Below are 19489 nucleotides of genomic sequence, written 5' to 3'. Positions count from 1 at the left end.
ACACACGCACTAGGGACAATTTACAATTTTACCGAAGCCAATTAACCTGCAAACCTTGTACGTCTTTGAAGTGTGGGAGGAAACCGGAGCTCCCGGAGAAAACCCGAGCGGTCACAGGGAGAAAGTGCAAACTCCGTAAAACATATGTCCGTAGTCAGGATCGAACCTGGGTCTCTAGCACTGTGCAAAGCTCTACGCTAAAACACTGTGTCCCTGTAGTCAGGTTTCCCAATGAATTCCTCTTTGTTGGGTGAAGCCACCATCAGCACTTTGTGAGGCAGGAATTCGCAGAGGTCTACTGCTTTCATCCCATTTCACTGCTGTTAGCACTCCCTGTGTGTGGAGTCTCTGTTCCACTTGTGAGGCCCCCAACGACCGGACAGCCATGGCGGCCAAATCTCACACAATTCAAAGCGAGGGAGAAAGTGCTTTGTTTGTGTGTGAAGGCGGCACCGTCAGGCGGAACTTTGCGAGCGATCCCGGCGGCCCGGACACGGATAGGAATTCGCAGAGAGATAGAGAGGGGGGTCGGTAGGTGTTCTGCCTAGGCCCCACTAGACCTCGATCAATTTTTTTCATCCATGCAATTTTTCGGGGGGGGCCCTAAGCTATAGCTTGTTTAGCTTATACGTAAATCCGGCACTGCTGTTAGTCACTATCCACTAATATCAAGCACCCCTCTCACCTGCCTTCCGACCTTCCCAAGAACAATCCTTTGCTGAGGTAGTCTCCTCCACCAAGGGTTTAGTTTTTAGGGTGGCAGAGAAGTTGGCCAGGGAGAGGAGAGGAGAGGGCAGGACTAAACCAAGTCATCAAAGCACTCCAATCCCCCAAATATCTCCTCACCCTCAGATGCCATTCGTGGTTGTCATTCTCTTAACTCCTCCTAACTCCAAGATGGACAGAAAACAAAATGAGAAGGAGCAGGAAGAACAGCCCTCGCTGAGTTTAATTTAGTTTAGTTTAGAGATCAGGCAGAAACAGGCCCTTCAGCCAACCATCCGCGCTGACCAGCGATCCCTGCACACTAACACTATCCTACTCACACTAGGGACAATTTACATATTTGCCGAGACCATTTGCCGACAAACCTGTACGTCTTTGGAGTGTTGGGGGAAACCGGAGATCCCGGAGAAAACTCACGCAGATCACAGGCAGAACGTACCAACTCCGTACGGACTGCACCCGCAGTCAGGATCGTACCCGGGTCTCTGGCACTGTAAGGCAGCAGCTCTACCGCTGTGCCACCGGCCACCCTTGCATCTCATTGGTAAATTCTCTGAGGGAGAAAATTTTTAGGGAGGCTCGATTAGATTTCTGAATACAAAAGAGTGTCGGAAATATCCTGACAGACCAAGCAGAAATTGTAATTTTGATTTTTTGTTTTGTTTTCAGTCTCTGGTATTTTCCTATTACAGTAATAACAGTAATCTCTGAGTAAGTTTATTGCTGTAATAGGTTTGTTCAATGCAGCATTATCATGTGTGAGCAGCGCAGACAGTAAAATATTTAACTGGGAGCCAGTGATGGGAGGTTGTCAGACCTGATGGCAATCTATTGATTTTATTGTAGAAATACTGCTGTGAGTTCTGAGATACATCTGGACTCCATGAAAAGGCCTGGTAATAGGAAATCAGGAGGCAAAACGGAACAGTAAAGAGATTGCAGAACACTGGCATGAAAGATTACAGGCCACAGGAAGCGCCCGTACAGAAATATCAGGAAGGAAGTTAAGGGATGCAAGTGGCAATAAAGGCGATTATAGGAAGCAAGACATTTATTTTGTTATTTTCGTTTGGAGATACAGCACAGAAACTGGCCCTTCGCCCACCGAATCCACACCGACCAGCAATCCCCGCACACTAAAGGGCCTGTCCCACTTGGCCATCATTTGCGTGTAATATATGCAACATCATTTACGCGTTGTGACACGCACGTGATGCGCACATGGTGCGTGATGACATAGGCAGTGACTCGCAGTCACGCGCGGCGTTGCAGGATTTTGTGATGTAGAAAATCTTCGCGCGCCATCTGCTTGACATGCAAATGACGGCCAAGTGGGACAGGCCCTTAACACTATCCTACACACAGTAGGGACAAATTACAATGATGCCCAGCCAATTAACCTGCAGACCTGTATGCCTTTGGAGTGTGGGAGGAAACCGGAGCTCCTGGAGAAAACCCACCCGGTCATGGGGAGAACGTACAAACTCCGAAATGTAAAATCGGTTACAACAGGAACAAGAGAGATCCCAGGGAGCAACAAGGGACAGTAGTAGGGATGGCTGAAACAGGAAATGATAGTAAGAAGGTCTACTAGAGGCAGGTAGTGGTGGTAAACTAGATTGGAGAAAGAAGGAAGTGGCAGTAAAATGGATTGTGGAGAGAAGGAAGAGCTCAGAGCCCCTGCAATTTTTACAAATTACGAGAGATTCCAGATCAGGTATGGAATCTGCAGGAAGGTTTGGATGAAGTGATTCTTGATTAGTTTGAGGTGTCAGGGGAATGGGGTTGAGAGGGAAAGATAGATAGCCATGATTGCACTGCGGAGTGGACTTGATGGGCTGGATGGCCTAATTCTGCCCCTATAACTTATGAACTTATGTGGCCAGAATGCCTTAAAGACCAGTTAGATTGCAAAGCTTGTTCCAACGCTGCAACAAAAAAAAAATGGTGCCTCATGTTTCTAATTCACCGCAAAACCTGCCCCTCTTTTGTTTGATTCTGAAAACAGAGGAAGAAAGAGGTGAGTTTTGAGAAGGTCAGACCAATGGGAATAGACTGAGCTGAAAAATCTTAGGTCTGGCAACCCAAGGGGCAAACTCTTTGAACAAGAATTCGGAGAGAGGCAGCACAGGATAATTGTCATTCATAATGTATTAGATGATGCCATGGCTGGAAAGAAAAATACTGATTTTATGGCAAGGAGAGAATGATTACGGGCTGGAAGACAGCACTGTGGAGTCTTAAAGTGAGGAACGTGCAGCTGAAAGACTTGATTGGAGGCATGATGGTTGTGGTGCCTGGGATTTTAATGATGCAAATCCAGAAAGTCAGAGAGACAGATGTGTCCATGCCTAAGTTGTTTGATAGGCTTTTACTTGCTCCATTTACTCTGCTGATGTTGTTGATGATAAATCTTAACAACGCAGTGATTTCATTTAAAAATATAAAGTTTGCCTCATCCAAACCCTTAGCCTTGGAAGAAACAAAAATACACAGATGCTACTGTTTCAGTAGCTGTTTACCAATGCGATCCAAGTCCAGAAATTGTACCGCGCGATGTTTATTTTCCCAAGTACCACACGGATTGTCAAACTCAACACGCCTGCACTGCATACATCCAACAAAACGGCATAGTTTAGGGTGGCACAGTGGCGCAGCGGTAGAGGTGCTGCCTTACAGGGCCAGGGACCCAGGTTTGATCCTGACTGCGGATGCTGTCTGTATTAAGTTTGAGTTGAGTTTAATTTATTGTCACGTGTACCGAGGTACAGGGAAAAGCTTCTGCATGCTAACCAGTCAGCGGAAAGAAAATACATGATTACAATCGAGCCATTTGCAGTATATAGGTACACGATAAAGAAATAACGTTTACTGCAAGGTAAAGTCAGTAAAGTCCGATCAAGGATAGTCCAAGGGTCACCATTGAGGTAGATAGTAGTCCAGCACTGCACTCTAGTTATGGTAGGATGATGCGATAAGCGTTTGTATGTTCTGCTTGTGATAGCGTGGGTTTTCTCTGGGCGCTCCGGTTTCCTTCCTCACTCCAAAAGCGTACAGGTTTGTAGGTTAATTGACTTCAGTAAAAACTATAAATTGTCCCTAGAATGTAGTGTATAGTGTGATCAGTTGGTCGGCATGGACTCGGTGGGCCGCAGGGCCTGTTTCCGCGCTGTATCTCTAAAGTCTGGTTTGTACAGTCCTCATTGTACTCAGCTTGTGCGTGAGATATCTGCTGAATGTGTGGTCCTTGCCCAGTGTGGGGAGTCAGATCAGAGCCACTACCTGCTGTGGGCTGATGGATGTGTTGGTCCAGTAAGTGAGCTGGCTCCCCTCTTTCACAAGCTTTAGATTAATTTAGTGTCAAATGTACTGAGGTACAGTGAAACGTTTTTGTTGCGTGCTTACCAGTTTGTTACCAGTCAGCGAAAAGAAAATACATGATTATAGTCGAGCCATCCAGTGTACAGATATATGATGGTAGACAAAAGTGCTGGAGAAACTCAGCGGGTGCAGCAGCATCTATGGAGCGAAGGAAATAGGCAACGTTTCGGGCCAAAACATTGCCTATTTCCTTTGCTCCATAGATGCTGCTGCACCTGCTGAGTTTCTCCAGCACTTTTGTCTACCTTCGATTTTCCAGTATCCACAGTTCCTTCTTAAATACAGATATATGATAAAGGGAACAATGTTTAGTGCAAGATACAATCCAGTAAAGTCCGATCAAAGATAGTCCAAGGGTCTCCGATGAGGTATATAGTAGCTCAGGATTGCTCTCTAGTTGTTGGTAGGATGGTTCAGTTGCCTGATAATAGCTGGGACAAAACTGCTGCTGAATGTGGATGGGCAGTTTCTTCCCAGCCGTTAGGGGGACAAAACTTGATCATTGACACGTCTCCTTCTGTTCCTCAGCTTCAGAAGCAGTTACTGGAGCTGGACGAAGATGATCCCTGTTACGAGTTCCGGAGGGAACGTTTCACCGTCCATCGCAACCATCTCTACTTTTTGCACTATGCGTTTGAGCCCTCCGCTGAACGCACCGAGGTCACGCTGGTGGCTCAGCTCTCCATGGACAGGTCAGCAAGATCGCTCGTTTCTCTTGTCTTCTCCGCGGTGGACAACGTTGCTGGCGAGTAACACAGCAGTCCCATCAGGAATAAAATGGTGGGAATGTATCTAACGCAACCCCAACACCAAGCGCCTTCACTAATCTTTCAAACTTAGCAACTTAATGTGGCAGGCAGTGCTGATTTTTATTTTTAATAGTCAGTACAGAGACCCAGTACAGTACATAGAGTCATACAGCGTGGAAACAGGTCCTTCGGCCCAACTTGCCCACACCGACGTTCCAACATGTCGCATCTACACTAGTCCCACCTGCCTGCATTTGGCCCATATCCCTCTAAACCTGTCCTATCCATGTACCTGTCGAAATGTTTCTAAAATATTGCCAGAGTACCTGCCTCAAGTACCTCCTCTGGCAGTCGTTCCATACACCCACCGCACTATGTATGAAAATGTTACCCTTCAGATTCTGTTCCTCTTCGTCATAAAGTTCCCGATTCCTCTGCTCTGGAAAAGAAACTCTGTGCATCCACCCCATTTATTCCTCTCATGATTTTACACACCTCCATATAATCACCCCTCATCCTCCTGAGCTTCAAGGAATAGAGTCCCAGCCTGCTCAACTTCTCCCTATGCCTGAGACCCTCGAGTCCTGGCGACAATAGACAATAGTCAATAGACCATAGGTGCAGGAGTAGGCCATTCGGCCCCTCGAGCCAGCACCGCCAGTCAATGAAATCATGGCTGATCATCCACAATCAGTACCCCGTCCCTACCCTCTCCCCATATCCCTTGACTCTGCTATCTGTAAGAGCTCTGTCTAGCTCTCTCTTGAAAGCATCCAGAACCCGCCCTGTGAGGCAAAGAATTCCACATACTCACAACTCCCTGTGTGAAAAGGTTTCTCCTCATCTCTGTTCTAAATGGCTTACCCCTTATTCTTAAACTGTGGCCCCTAGTTCTGGACACCACCAACATCAGGAACATGTTTCCTGCCTCTAGGGTGTCCAAACCCTTAATAATCTTATAGCATCCTCATAAATCATCTCTGCACCCTTTCCAGCTTGACAACATCTTTTCTATAACATGGTGCCCAGAACTGAGCACAATAAACTAAATGCAACATCACCAATGCCTTCTTTAACCGCAACATGACCTCCCGACGGCCATACTCAATATGTATTGAAAGTAACTGGTTTAAATCGAAGATAGACACAAATGCTGGAGTAACTCAGCGGGACAGACAGCATCTCTGGAGAGAAGGAATGGGTGACGTTTCCGGTCTGAAATAGTGTCTTGACTCGAGAACGTCACCCATTCCTTCTCTCCAGAGATGCTACCTGTTCCGCTGAGTTACTCCACCATTTTTTGTCTATACTCAATACTCTGACACAAAGGGCTGGAGTAACTCATCGGGCTAGGCAGCATCTCTGGAGAACATGGATAGGTGATGTTTCGGGTCGAGACCCTTCTGAGGAAAGGTCCCAACCTGAAACATCACCTATCCACGTTCTGAAGAGACGCTGATTGGCCCGCTGAGTTCATCTTGTTTTTAAACCAACATCCGCAGTTCCATGTTTCTCTCTTTCTCTGAAAGTTAGCTCGGTTGATCAGGGCACAGGTGGGAGAGGCAGTATCAGGTGAGAATATTCCCTGATCAATGTGGTGAAATAGCACTACCAGCAAGGACATTGTAAATGTTCTTGTGGTGCCCTAGACTGTTCCACTTGCTCAGTTGCCAACATTTTGGTAGTGCACTGATTATTATTATTGCAAGACCCCTTCCCTTTATACATTCCCGGTGGGCGGCGCGACTCACGTCGCACGGCCTCTGCAGTCAGTCCGTCTGTCTTTTTAGTTAGTCTCGTTTTAATGTAGTCTCCGATTTGTTTTGACGGAGTATGTGTGGAGGGGGGTGGGTGGGGCTTTAAAATCTGCTGTGACCCCGACCCCTGGAGATGTCGTTGGGGCTGCAGGGAGCGGCCTCCAACAGCAGGGGCTCCAGTCGCAGAGCAGCGAACACCGGGAAGTCCCGGGTGGAGCGGCGGTGGCGCGCTGCTGTGACCCGACCCCTGGAGATTCGGAGGCTCCAACCGCAGGTCTGGCAGACAGGAACACCGGGAACCCGCGGGTCCCTGCTGGGAGACCGCTTTTCGGGGCTTCTGCAACGGCGACTTCTCCCGCCCGAGTTGCGGGGTTGAAGAGTGCCTGGAGTGGGGCCTTACATCACCGCCCCGCGCGGCTTGGAATGGCTGCGGGACTTTGTTAGCGCCCGCCGGGGGCTCCAACAACAAAACCCGAAGTGTTGCCTTGCATCGCCTGGCGCGGCTTTAATGGCCGCGGGACAATTACCATCGCCCACCGGGGGCTTTGACTCTGACATTGGGGGGGAGAGGGGAGTGCAGGGGAGAGATACGTTTTTTGCCTTCCATCACAGCGAGGAGGAGATGCGCTGTGATGGATGTCTGCATAAATTGTGTTGTGTCTTGGTTCTTTTTCTTTTTGTATGTATGACTGCAGAAACAACATTTCATTTGGACCTCAACGAGGTTCAAATGACAAATAAAATTGTATTGTATTGTACATTCTAGCTCCCTGGTTACAAAGGCCAACAATCCACTTGACTGTTTAATTAATTTCTAATCCTAGCTTCTATAAAGAAAGATCTGCAGATGCTGGAAAAATCGAAGGTAGACAAATATGCTGGAGAAGCTCAGCGGGTGAGGCAGCATCTATGGAGCTTAGGAATAGGTGACGTTTCAGATGGAGACCCTTCTGAAGAAAGGTCTGAAGAAGGATCTGGACCTGAAACGTCATCTATTCCTTAGCTCAATAGATGCTGCCTCATCCGCTGAGTTTCTCCAGCATTTTTGTCTACCTGTTTCTACATGTGGTCATGTATGAACCTGGACTTCAAATTTCTTTTGACTTTACCACTCCCAACTTTGGCTCATTTAACCCAATTTCAGTTCCAACTAGACCACACTGACTTGCCACCAGTTGAACTCTTTCTGCTATTGATTTACTTCATCACTGTTTGCGTTTTAATTTCATGCTTTCGAAAATGCGGTTTACTACACCTCCCAACTTTGCATCATCAGCAAACCAGGATTTATGGTCCACTATTAGCTTGAATCAATAAATTTGGCAAATAATCAAGACTAAAAGCCCTGTCCCACGGTACGAGTTCATTCCAAGAGCTCTCCTGAGTTTGCCCTGATTCGAACTCGGAGATTTACGGTAATGGCCAGTAATGGTCAGTACTCGGGGCTCTCGTGGACATTTTTCAACATATTGAAAAATCATCACGAGTCTTCCCGTGCTTATCTGCTGTTAGCGAGTCTTCCCAAGTACCTGCTGGTCGCGTTACGAGCCGCTAAGAGACGACCCAGAGCTCCCACGTACCCGCTACGTTCACTCTCCGTGCTTACCACGAGTTTAATTTTTTTTAAACTTAGGAGAGCTCTTGAAATGAACTCATACCATGGGACAGGGCTTTCAGATCCTTTAAAGAAACCTCAAGGCACTTCCTTCTAATCCCAAACATTCCCATTATTCCGATAGGTCACAAATCTCCCAAACAGGCTGATAAGCCGCCCTTGACTCCAATTTCAGTATTTCAACCCTTGCTGAATGTTGTTCCGAACTCCATATAAACTATCCGCAAGTTACAATTTTAGTTATTTTATTTCTTCAAATTCAGTTGGATTTGTTAGCTCTGACCTAGTATTTTCCGATCCATATAAACCCTTTCCAATTAGCTCTGCTATCTCTGAAGTGCCCCGTCACTGTATCCTTCATGATAGATTCCAATAACAGATGTTAAACTAACCGGTCTATAATTTTCTGGTTTCTCTCCCTCACCTTTCTTAAGTACAACGATTATAAATTTCCAATCTGAAGGTACAGCTTCTGAATTGAGAGACCTTTGGAAGAATATGCCTGGAGCACCTGTAATTTCCTCAAATTGCTTTTAACCTCCCCTGGGTAGCGGTTTTGAGGACCTGGGGATTTATTAGCGTTTAGTGCTGTCATATATTTTAACATTGATTCTTGCTTAGGGTAACTTCAGCGAGGACCAGTCCATAAATCATAATTGGTTTTACGAGAATATTAGATATTCTTTCTTCTTCCTCAAACATGAAAGCTGACAAATATCACCGCCATGTCCCGACACATAACGTGGCCTGTCCATGTTCTCCAGAGATGCTGGCTGACCCGCTGAGTTACTCCAGCACTTTGTGTCCTTTTTTTAATCACCACCATTTCCTTACAGGCTGTATATTTTGACTTTATTTTGTAAGCCCATCACTGACATTTCAATCGAACAGTTAATGTCTCACCCTGTCGCTGTAAGCATTGTGTTAATCTTGCCGTCCCTCGTCAGTATTCCTTTCGCTCGGTGAGTTGATGCCCGGTGACTAACTGTGCTCCCTCCTGCCTCTCTCCTCAGGCTGCAGATGTTGGAGGCGATCTGCAAGCACTGGGAGGGCCCCATCAGCCTGGCCCTCTACCTGTCCGACGCAGAGGCCCAGCAATTCCTCCGCTATGCCCAGGGCTCCGACGTGCTCATGGGCAGGAGCAACGTGGGCTACCACATCGTCTACAAGGAGGGCCAGTTCTACCCTGTCAACCTGCTGCGGAACATCGCCATGAAGCACGTCAACACGCCCTACATGTTTCTCTCTGACATCGACTTCCTGCCTATGTACGGTCTCTATGAGTACCTCAGGTATGGACTCAGGTGCATCCGCACACCTTCAGGCTGTCCAGCCAACAGGCCAACATTTGTACCATAATGACACAGGCTTCATAGTGCAGCACATAAACGGGCCCTTCAGCCCACCACATTCATGCCAATCTACACTAATCCCATTTTAGCTTAGTTTTGTTTAGTTCAATTTAGCTTAGTTTAGTTTAGTAGTTTGGTTTAGTTTAGATCAGTTTAGCTTAGTTTAGTTTAGTTTAGTTTAGAGATACAGCATGGAAACAGGCCCTTCAGCCCCACCGAGTCCACTTCGACCATCGATCACCCGTTCACACTAGTTCTATGTTATAGTTAGATGTGGCACTTGTGGCTAAGGGGATCAGGGGGTATGGAGAGAAGGCAGGTACGGGATACTGAGTTGGATGATCAGCCATGATCATATTGAATGGCGGTGCTTGCTCGAAGGGCCGAATGGCCTACTCCTGCACCTAATTTCTATGTTTCTATGTTTCTACCATTTTCACATCTACTCCCTACACACTAGGGGCGATTTGCAATGGCAAATTAATCTCCAAACTCACACTTCTTTGGGATGTGGGATGAAACTGGAACACCTGGAGGAAACCCACGCGGTCACAGGAAAAATGGGCAAACTCCACACAGATAGCACCCTTAGTCAGGATTGAACCCGGGTCTCGATGCTGTAAGGCAGCAACTCTACCGCTGTGCCACCATGCTGCCCTCCTAAGATCCCCTCTTGTTCTTGATACGCCTAGCATGGGGAAAAAGATCCTGACTATCCACCCTATCTATGCCTCTCATTATCTTATATCAGGTCACCCCCCCCCCCCCCCAGCCTGCACCGTTCAAGGGAAAACAAGCCCAGACCATCCAAATCCCCCGCCATAGCTAAACTTCTTGTCCTGTTAAATCCCCGCTGTACTCTCTCCACTGTTCTCTATACGCTTTCTATAGTGTAGCAACCAGACCTGTGTGCTATACTGTGTACTCTTGTGTAGGAACTGGAGATGCTGGTTTAAATCGAATATAGACACAAAATACTGGAGTAACTCAGTGGGACAGGCGGCATCTCTGGAGAGAAGGAATGGGTGATGTTTCAGGTATACTTTGCTGTACTCCAGGTACTGCCTCAACTCTGCCACAAATTAGACCCATTGTACTCCTCAACGTATTCATCAATTCCTTTCTTCCTCCTGTACTAATCTTGAATATACTCTCCTTAACCTATATACTCCATGCGGTAGCGCTGGTGAAATACGTTTCAGTGTCATGGATTTATTAATGGCCATATTTCTAGTCTTCCCCCTCAAGTGTAAACATGTCTCAAGAATTTAAATTATTTTAAACATTTCCACCAGGTCACCTTCAGCTGCTTTTATCCCAGAGGAAAAATTCCAAATATGCTTCAGCCGTTCCTTACAAGTTTAACCTCCCAGATCCAGTGTTGCCTTTTGTAAATCCTGCGACGTTTAAGGCTTCACGTTTTGAAATATGGACACAGGAACGGAGCATTGGAACTGGACGAACTGCATCTCAGTAGAATAGGCGTGATACAGTCTCACAAATCCAGCAGCCCAGGTGAATTCCAGACCTCCGGCACGCTCTTCCCTATGGCTGTGTGGTTCAGCTCCAGTTTAATCCCAAAGGCGGCACCGTGGCGCAGCGGTAGAGTTGCTGCCTTATTGCACCGATATGCTGTCGGTACGGACTTTCTCCCTGTAACCCCGTCGATTTTCTCCTGATTCCTAGCACATTCCAAAGACGTGCAGTTGTCCCTAGTGTGTAGGATAGAACTCGGTGGGCCAAAGGGCCCGTCTCCACGCTCTCTCGCTTCTACGTCTCCACGTCTCTAGGACTAAAAGTAAAACGTGTGAGCTGGTAGGATTATTGTAGGATTGGTGTAAAAATGGGTGCTTGATGCACACATGCACGGGATATTAAATTAAGTTGAGTGCATTATATGAAGTGGCAAACTGGTTATAATCTTCTGAACCGCTGGCTTATGGGTGCAGAGCAACGTTCCACAACAACAGCTGGTCGAAGGACCTGTTTCTGTGCTGTATTCCTCCTGATCGGGAATCGTGAGGAGAGTTGGTGCGAGGGTGAGTGAGACATGAGCCTTTTGTGTTGTTTAGGAAGGAACTGCAGATGCTGGTTTAAACTGGAGACAGACAGAAGAAGGGTCTCGACCCGAAACGTCACCCATTCCTTCTCACCAGGGATGCTGCCTGTCCCACTGAGTTACTCCAGCTTTTTGAGTCTGTGTTCAGTTGTGAAGTTGCCCACTGACTGAATCTTCTCCCCAGCACCATGTGTGCACACACCCCCTTGTGGCAGTAGTGTTGTCCTGCAGTTCAGTTTACAAAAAACTTCCTCTGACAAAATTCATAAATCAGGATTTTAAGGGCCTGTCCCACTTGGATGACCTAATCCACGAGTTCTGGCGAGTTTAACCTCGACTCATACCCGCAGCATGATCGACACGAGGTCGTAGGAGGTCTTCGTAACTCCCCTTCATGCTTGAGAGTGGTCTCCGTGTACTTGAGGCCTCAGCGGCGTTTTTTTCAATAAGTTAAAAAAAGGCCGCAAGTAAAAAAAGGTCGCCATGAAAAAAATCAATACTTTGTTTACTCGTAGGTTTAGTCGTAGTAGGTCATAGTAGGTCGGCATGTTAGTCGTAAGTAATCGAGGGTAGTCGAAGGTAGTCAAAGTAGTTGTAGACAGTACACAAAAATGCTGGAGAAACTCAGCGGGTGCCGCAGCATCTATGGAGCGAAGGAAATAGGCAACGTTTCGGGCCGAAACCCTTCTTCAGACTGCAGGGAGGGGGGGGGGGGGGGGGGGGTAGATAGTCTTCATCATAGTCGAAGGAGATCGAAGGAGGTCATCTTCACTCTCCACTCCTCGGTGTCCAATTTTCCCAAAGTTAGTCGTAGCTTGTCGAAGCTGGTCTTCAACATAGTTGAAGGAATTTGAAGGACGTCTTCAACATAGTCGAAGGAGGTCTTCAACATGTCATTTTTTTCGAACTCCTCTAAACTCGCCAATTACGTCACCCACTAGGTACAGCCCCTTAAACATTCACTGAGTTGACGATTATAATTTTGCTCTTACAGAATTTTCGGGGCGGAAAAACAAGCAAAGAAACACAAAATTTGAAATAATCAACTATTTTTGTCCAGGATCTGTAGTCCGAAAAATTGCGATACAAATGTTTTTCTGGGAATAAAACACATAAAGTGCTGGAGCAACTCAGTGCACCAGGCAACATCTGTGGAGGAAATGGATGCTTCAGATCAGGGCCCATCTTCAGACTCCAGTTCTCCACAGATGCTGCCTGACCGGCTAAGATCCTCCAGCTCTTTGTGTTTTGATGAAGATTCCACCACTTGTGGTTTGTGTCTCGGATTTCTGTGAATGTTGCCCCACTGTAATGTGGGGCTAATTTCAGTTTAGATTAGTTTAAAGATACAGTGCAAAAACAGGCCCTTCGGCCCAACGAGTCCACAATGCACACTAATACTATCCTACACACTAGGGCCAATTTTACAGTTATACCAAGCCAATTAACCTACAAACCTGTACCTCTACCGTGTTTGGTAGAACTGAGAGAAAACCCATGCAAGTCACGGGGAGAACGTACAGACAGCACCCGTAGTCGGGATCGAACCTGGGTCTCTGACGCTGTAAGGCAGCAACTCTACCGTTGCACCACCATGCTGCCCTTTATTTTCAGAAATAAATTGAACTGTAGGAGGACTCGTCACACTGACCACTCTTTTTCGCCCATTGTAACCCGTTGCCCCAAGCTGTGGTTCTCGTTCACCACTATCATGGTTTCACAACCCCAAAGTGGTTTCAGTTCTCGTTGTTCCTCACTTCTTCTGAAGTGGGTCTCACGGAACTAGCATCGGAGAGAGAACTTCTTCAAAACAGGCAAGATGAGGTACAGGTCCACCACCGATTTTATAGCAACTGGTGGTCCGGCACCTCCAGACATAATTACGAGAGCGGCTTGAAATCACCACCCGGTGGAAGTCCCCCGAAAATGTGGTGCCGAGGTCAGGTAGGGCAACCAATCTCAACCTCATCAGGACTTCCATGGCTGGACCTCCAATCAGATGGGTCAAACATGCCTCCTGCAGCCGGGGCTCTGGAACTCCGGCCTGGCCAGAGCCGGCAGATTCGTTCCCATACCCAAGGCCAAATTTGCGGACTAATATCTCGATCACCTGGCTACCGAGGTAGACCAATCTGTTATTGTTCGACTCCTCTCAGAGGCCGTGATCTCTGTTGGTCTGGCAAAATGGATAACCCGGCAAGGCTCTGGAGCCAGAGGTGCCAGAAAATCGGTGTTGGACCTGTACCTCATCTTGCCTGTTTTGGAGAAGTTCTCTCTCCGATGCTAGTTCCGTGAGACCCTCTTCAGAAGCAGTCTGAAGAAGGGTCCCGGCCCAAAATGTACACTTATCCATGGCCTCCAAAGATGCTGCCTGACCCACTGAGTTACTCCAACACTTTGTGTTCTATGTTTTTTTTAAACCATGAGGGCAAGTTTTATTTTAACCTGTCCTTTTGCATTTTCTTGCTCCGTGAGAATTTATTCTTGTTCCTGATGCACAGCTCCCTCGGGATGCAGTAAGCCGTAAGGAAGCAGTAAAGTCAGATGGGTCTCGATCCGAAACATCACCCATTCTTTCTCTCCGCAGATGCTGCCTGTCCCGCTGAGTTACTGCAGCATTTTGTATCAATCTTCAGCATTCTTACCTCCCAACAAGGTGCAGTCGCTCGGAGGGCAGCAGCACCACCAAGAGGATTGTGCTGGTATTGCAGTCACAGGAATATCTGCATTTGACACCATGGGCTGGTGATTACTGTTGCCAGTGTTTTCCCTTTGTTTACCAGCCACTGTTCAAAATGTCTCTTTAGTTTAGTTTAATTTACTTTAGAGATGCAGCATGTTGACCAGCGATCCCCGCACACTAGTACTATTCTACAAACTTGGGACAAGTTACAATTTTCACCGAAGCCAATCATCCTACAAACCTGAAGAAGGGTTTCGGCCCGAAACGTTACCTATTTCAATCGCTCCATAGATGCTGCTGCACCCGCTGAGTTTCTCCAGCATTTTTGTTTACCTTCGATTTTCCAGCATCTGCAGTTCCTTCTTGAACACAACATCCTACAAACCTGTCCATCTTTGGAGTGTGGGAGGAAACCGGAGCAGCCAGGGAGAATCCACGCAGGTCACATGGAGAATTGTCGGACTCCATACAGACAGCACTCATAGCCACGATCGAACACGGGTCTCTGGCGCTGCTGAAAGGCAGCAACTCTATCATGGCTCATCACTGAAAGCATACTAAAGCTGCTACATAAATACATACTAAAACATGCACTTTGTGGAATTGGAGGTCCAGCCCAAACCATCACACAAACCAACCTCCCTTCCATTTACACCTCACACTGCTTCGGCAAGGCCACCAGCAGAATCAAGGACCAGCCTCACCCCGGCCACTCTCTCTTCTCCCCTCTCCATTCAGGCAAGAGATACAGAAGTGTGAAAACACACACCTCCAGATTCAGCGACAGTTTCTTCCCAGTTGTTGATCCGTCTCATCAACAACTAGAGAGTGGTCCTGAGCTAATATCTACCTCACTGGACACCCTTCGACTACCTTTAATTGGACTTTACTGGACTTTATCTTGCACTAAACATTATTCCCTTTATTATGTATCTGTACACTGTGGATGGCTCAATTATAATCATGTGTAGTCTTTCCGCTGACTGGTTAACACCCGGGTTCGATCCCAACTACGGTGGCTTGGCTGTACGGAGTTTGTACGTTCTCCCCGTGACCTTCGTGGGTTTCCTCAGAGATCTTTGGTTTTCTCCCACACTCTAAAGACGTACAGGTTTTTAGGTTATTTGGCTTGGTATAAATGTAAATTGTCCCTAGTGATAGATTGCTGATCAGTGTGGACTGTTTCCGTGCTGTATAAATGAAAAGTAAATTGCCTCCCAGCATCTGTCGCTATGGCGTGGGTTGGTGGATGAATTGGCCACTGTAAATTTTCCCCTAGTGTGTAGATAAGTTGTAGAATCTGTGGGAAGTTGATTTGAAGGCAGGAATAATAAATGGATTCAGGTGAGCTTAGGATAAAAACGGGTGCGTGTGTTGGCATGGATTCAATGGGTGAAGGGCCTGTTTCCCAGCTGTATCTCTCTGTGACATTATAAAGGCAAACCCTGCCTCCCTTCCAAACACTGTGACCAATGCTCATCATTTGAAGTTAGGCACAAAAAGCTGGAGTAACTCGGCAGGTCAGGCAGCATCTCTGGAGAAAAGTAGTAGGTGACGTTTCAGGTGGCGACCCTTCTTCAGACTGAAAATCAGGAGAGAGGGAAACGAGAGAGATGTAGAAGGTACATAGAAGAAATGAATGAAGGATATGCAAGAGGAAATGATGATCAAGGAAAGGTGGAACCCACAATGGTCCATTGTTGGCTGTGGGGAAGGTGATAACGAGTGATACAAACAGGGAAACTCTGCAGGACGATCATAAGGGCATATGAGATAGGAGCAGAATTAGGCCATTCGGCCCATGTCTACTCTGGCATTCAATCATGGCAGATCTATCACTCCCTCCTAACCCCTTTCTCCTCCCTTTCCCCCATCACCTCTGACACCAGGACTTATCAAGAATCTACCTATCTCTGCTTTAAAAATATTCATTGATGGCCTCCCCAGCCTTCTGTGGCAACACATTCCACAGATTCACCACCCTCTGACTAAAGATCATCATTTGAATGTCGTCACTAATGTGCCTGTTTATCCCAGTATGGCTTCTGATATCTTGCTGTGTATAGATCAGCCAGCCAACAGGTTCACAAGGTTACAGCTGGGGCAGCACTTCAGAAAAGGTACTTGAAGTAGCAGCAAGGGTTTTACAGTGTTCTGAGACACGGAAAGTAAATTATAAATAAAAGTCTTCCTTTCTTCTCCTTCCTCCCTGTTTCAGCTCAATCCTTTTGTGCTTTCTCCTGTTCTATATCTCTCTTCTGTTGCACAGTTTTTGCATTCACCTGACATCACCCTAATGTAGAAAAATAATACAGTTTACAGCAATATCATCAAACCAACTTGACGCTGACCCACATATAAGGTCAGATTTAGTTTAGTTTAGAGCTACAACGCGGGAACAGGCCCTCCGGCCCACCGAGTCTGCAGCAACCAGCGATCCCTGCACATTAACACTATCCTAACACACACCAGGGACAATTTACACGTACACCAAGCCGATTGACCTACATACCCGTACGTCTTTGGAGTGTGGGAGGAAACCGAAGATCTCGGAGAAAACCCACGTGGTCACGAGGAGAAGGTACAAACTGCGTACAGACAGCATCTGTAGTCGGGATTGAACCCAGGTCTCTGCCGTTGCAAGCGCTCTAAGGCAGCAAATCTACTGCCGCGCCAGCATGGCCGCCCAAAAGCATTTCTCCAGAGATACTGCCTGACCCGCTGAGTTACTCCCGCATTTTGTGTCTATCTGAGGCCTAATGTCTGCTCATTCACTGCTGGATGAGAGAGTGGAGACCTCGGGGGTTGAAGGCCCAGGGGGAGAGCTGGGCATTGGCACTTTGCACGCGGAAGTTGCTTTGGGGTAACGTCATCGAGAGCTAAGATAAGAAATGAGAGATGACTGCAGAGGTTCTGATCAGCCAGTGAAGCTGTCAGCTAATGGTGACAGATGAGAAATATGACCCAGCCAGCTGTTACTCAGTAACCCAGATGACAACTGTGCAGTCAGAATTTGCTTGTACATCTGAACACTGTGTGTCTTTTCTCTTGCAGGAAGTCCGTTGTCCAGCTTGATATGGCTCACACTAAAAAAGCTCTAATTGTGCCAGCGTTCGAGACTCTCCGCTATCGTCTATCCTTCCCAAAATCCAAAGCGGAGTTATTGTCCATGTTAGACGTGGGGACACTCTTCACATTTAGGTAAATACAAGGGAGGTGCTCCTGTCTGCCTCTAACGCACATGCGACGACACTGACATACTAACTGTTATAGAGTTGTATAAGATGCATTCCACCTGATGTCAATGGTACGATGGAGATTTATTTGTCACGTATGCAACCGCACAGTGAAATTATTTTTGCATATATCACACATGCGGGCGCCGCCATTTTTGGCGCCCTTATTCAAAGTTGTGCTCGATGTACTGTAGCAGTTCCCGCCTCCTCGCATGTCCCCGGGGAGCCTCCTGCAGCCGGCACGAAGCTGAAGGTGCTGGAGGCATTACCCCAGTTCACCTTCCTACCAGCCCTCGCTCCTTGAGTCCGTCGTCTCCAGCTCCCTCCCAGTCCCACTGACCGACGAGCCTTCAGGCAGGTTCCCGATCCTGCCAACCGACAAACCTTTGGGCTCTTGAGCTGTGGTTATGAAGATATATGCATCTAATTTACCTAAGAACCTCATCCCATTATCTCCACCAGCTGGAATAGATGAAACAAAGGCAGATAAGGATGAGAAGTCGTCCTGTATAATCTCTTCATTAAAATAAATGTTCGGTGGTGTTCCAACCAGGAGCGCCCATCTGCAAATGGGGCTGTGTCTTGTATTAACCTGAAAACACTCATGTTTATTTTGGGGAAAGAATTTATTCTAGCTCAGTGGATTACTCCCCACAGAGGAGTACTTAATGTAAGTAAAAATGGGAGTGAACAACGTTGTGTTATGTTGAATTACCTGGTGTACTTCCTATCCCGTCCAATGTCCCAGCCAGTATTGATCACAGTTTAGAATGATACAGCTGCAGGTTAGCATGGGCCGGGCCCTGTAAGTCACCGCATCGGAGCAGCATCATAATGGAGTCTTCCTGTAACAGCAATGCCCCGTTATATTCGTTTAGTTCACTTTAGTTTATTGTCACGTGTAGCGAGGTACAGAGAGAAGTTTCTGTTGCATGCTGCCCAGTCAGCGGAAAGACAACACATGATTGTAATCAAGCCATTTACAGTCTACAGACATACGATAAGGGAATGTGTAGGAAGGAACAGCAGATGCTGGTTTAAACCAAAGATAGATACAAACAGCTGGAGTAATTCAACGGGACAGGCAGCATCTCTGGGAAGAGTCTGAAGAAGGGTCTCGACCTGAAACGCCACCCATTCCTTCTCTCCAGAACTGCTGCCTGTCCCGCCGAGTTACTCCAGCTTTTTGTGTGTAGCTTCATGATATTGGAATAATGTTTAGTGCAAGATGAAGCCAGCAAAGTCTGAACAAGGATAGTCCAAGGGTCGCCAATGAGGTAGATAGTAGTTCAGGACTGCTCTCTAGTTGTGGTGAGTTGATTCTAGTATGTAGATAGCGATCTGGTATAGGAGCTGATTCCTATTTACTGAGACACTCCAGCTAGAATCATGGATCCATTGCCCCGGGAAGCGGCCACCACTCATTGCCCCTCTCTTAGGAATAAGAACTGAGATGAGGAAAAACTTTGTCACCCTGAGAGTTGTGAATCTGTGGAATTCCCTGCCGCAGAAGGCAGTGGAGGCCAATTCACTGGATGTATTCGAGAGAGAGTTGGATATGGCTCTTAGGGCTAACGGACTCGAGGGATATGGGGTGAAAGCAGGAACAGGGTACTGATTCTGGATGATCAGCCGTGACCCTATTGAATGGTGGTGCTGTCTCGGAGGGGTCGAATGGCCTACTCCTGCACCTATTTGCTATGTTTCTATGTTTCTTCTGCAGGTACCATGTTTGGACGAAGGGTCACGCTCCAACCAACTTTGCCAAGTGGCGGACAGCCACCACCCCTTATCACGTTGACTGGGAGGCAGACTTTGAGCCTTATGTTGTAGTAAGGCGTGACTGCCCAGAGTATGACCGGAGGTTCGTCGGGTTTGGCTGGAATAAAGTAGCGCATGTCATGGAACTGGATGCGCAGGTACGGGACTGC

The 19489-nt window shown here is 47.1% G+C and overlaps 1 protein-coding gene across 3 annotated transcripts in view; it reads left to right on the top strand.

Moving 5' to 3' along the window:
• large1 (LARGE xylosyl- and glucuronyltransferase 1) overlaps positions 1-19489 on the top strand; it is a 292835-nt gene that overhangs the window by 268209 nt on the left and 5137 nt on the right. For all 3 annotated transcript variants that reach the window (XR_008725023.1, XM_055650357.1, XM_055650358.1), the window contains exons 11-14: positions 4636-4799; positions 9242-9520; positions 17377-17523; positions 19282-19477. Coding sequence is in view for 2 of the 3 variants with exons in the window: in XM_055650357.1 (XP_055506332.1) it covers positions 4636-4799; positions 9242-9520; positions 17377-17523; positions 19282-19477 (786 nt within the window). In the remaining variant the exon portion in view is untranslated. The remainder of the gene's footprint in view (positions 1-4635; positions 4800-9241; positions 9521-17376; positions 17524-19281; positions 19478-19489) is intronic.

This window comes from Leucoraja erinacea, chromosome 19 (assembly GCF_028641065.1).
Source record: "Leucoraja erinacea ecotype New England chromosome 19, Leri_hhj_1, whole genome shotgun sequence".
Taxonomy (NCBI): Eukaryota; Metazoa; Chordata; class Chondrichthyes; order Rajiformes; family Rajidae; genus Leucoraja; species Leucoraja erinaceus.
The sequence above is the reverse complement of the archived record's forward strand: the minus strand, read 5'-3'. Positions and strand labels throughout refer to the sequence as shown.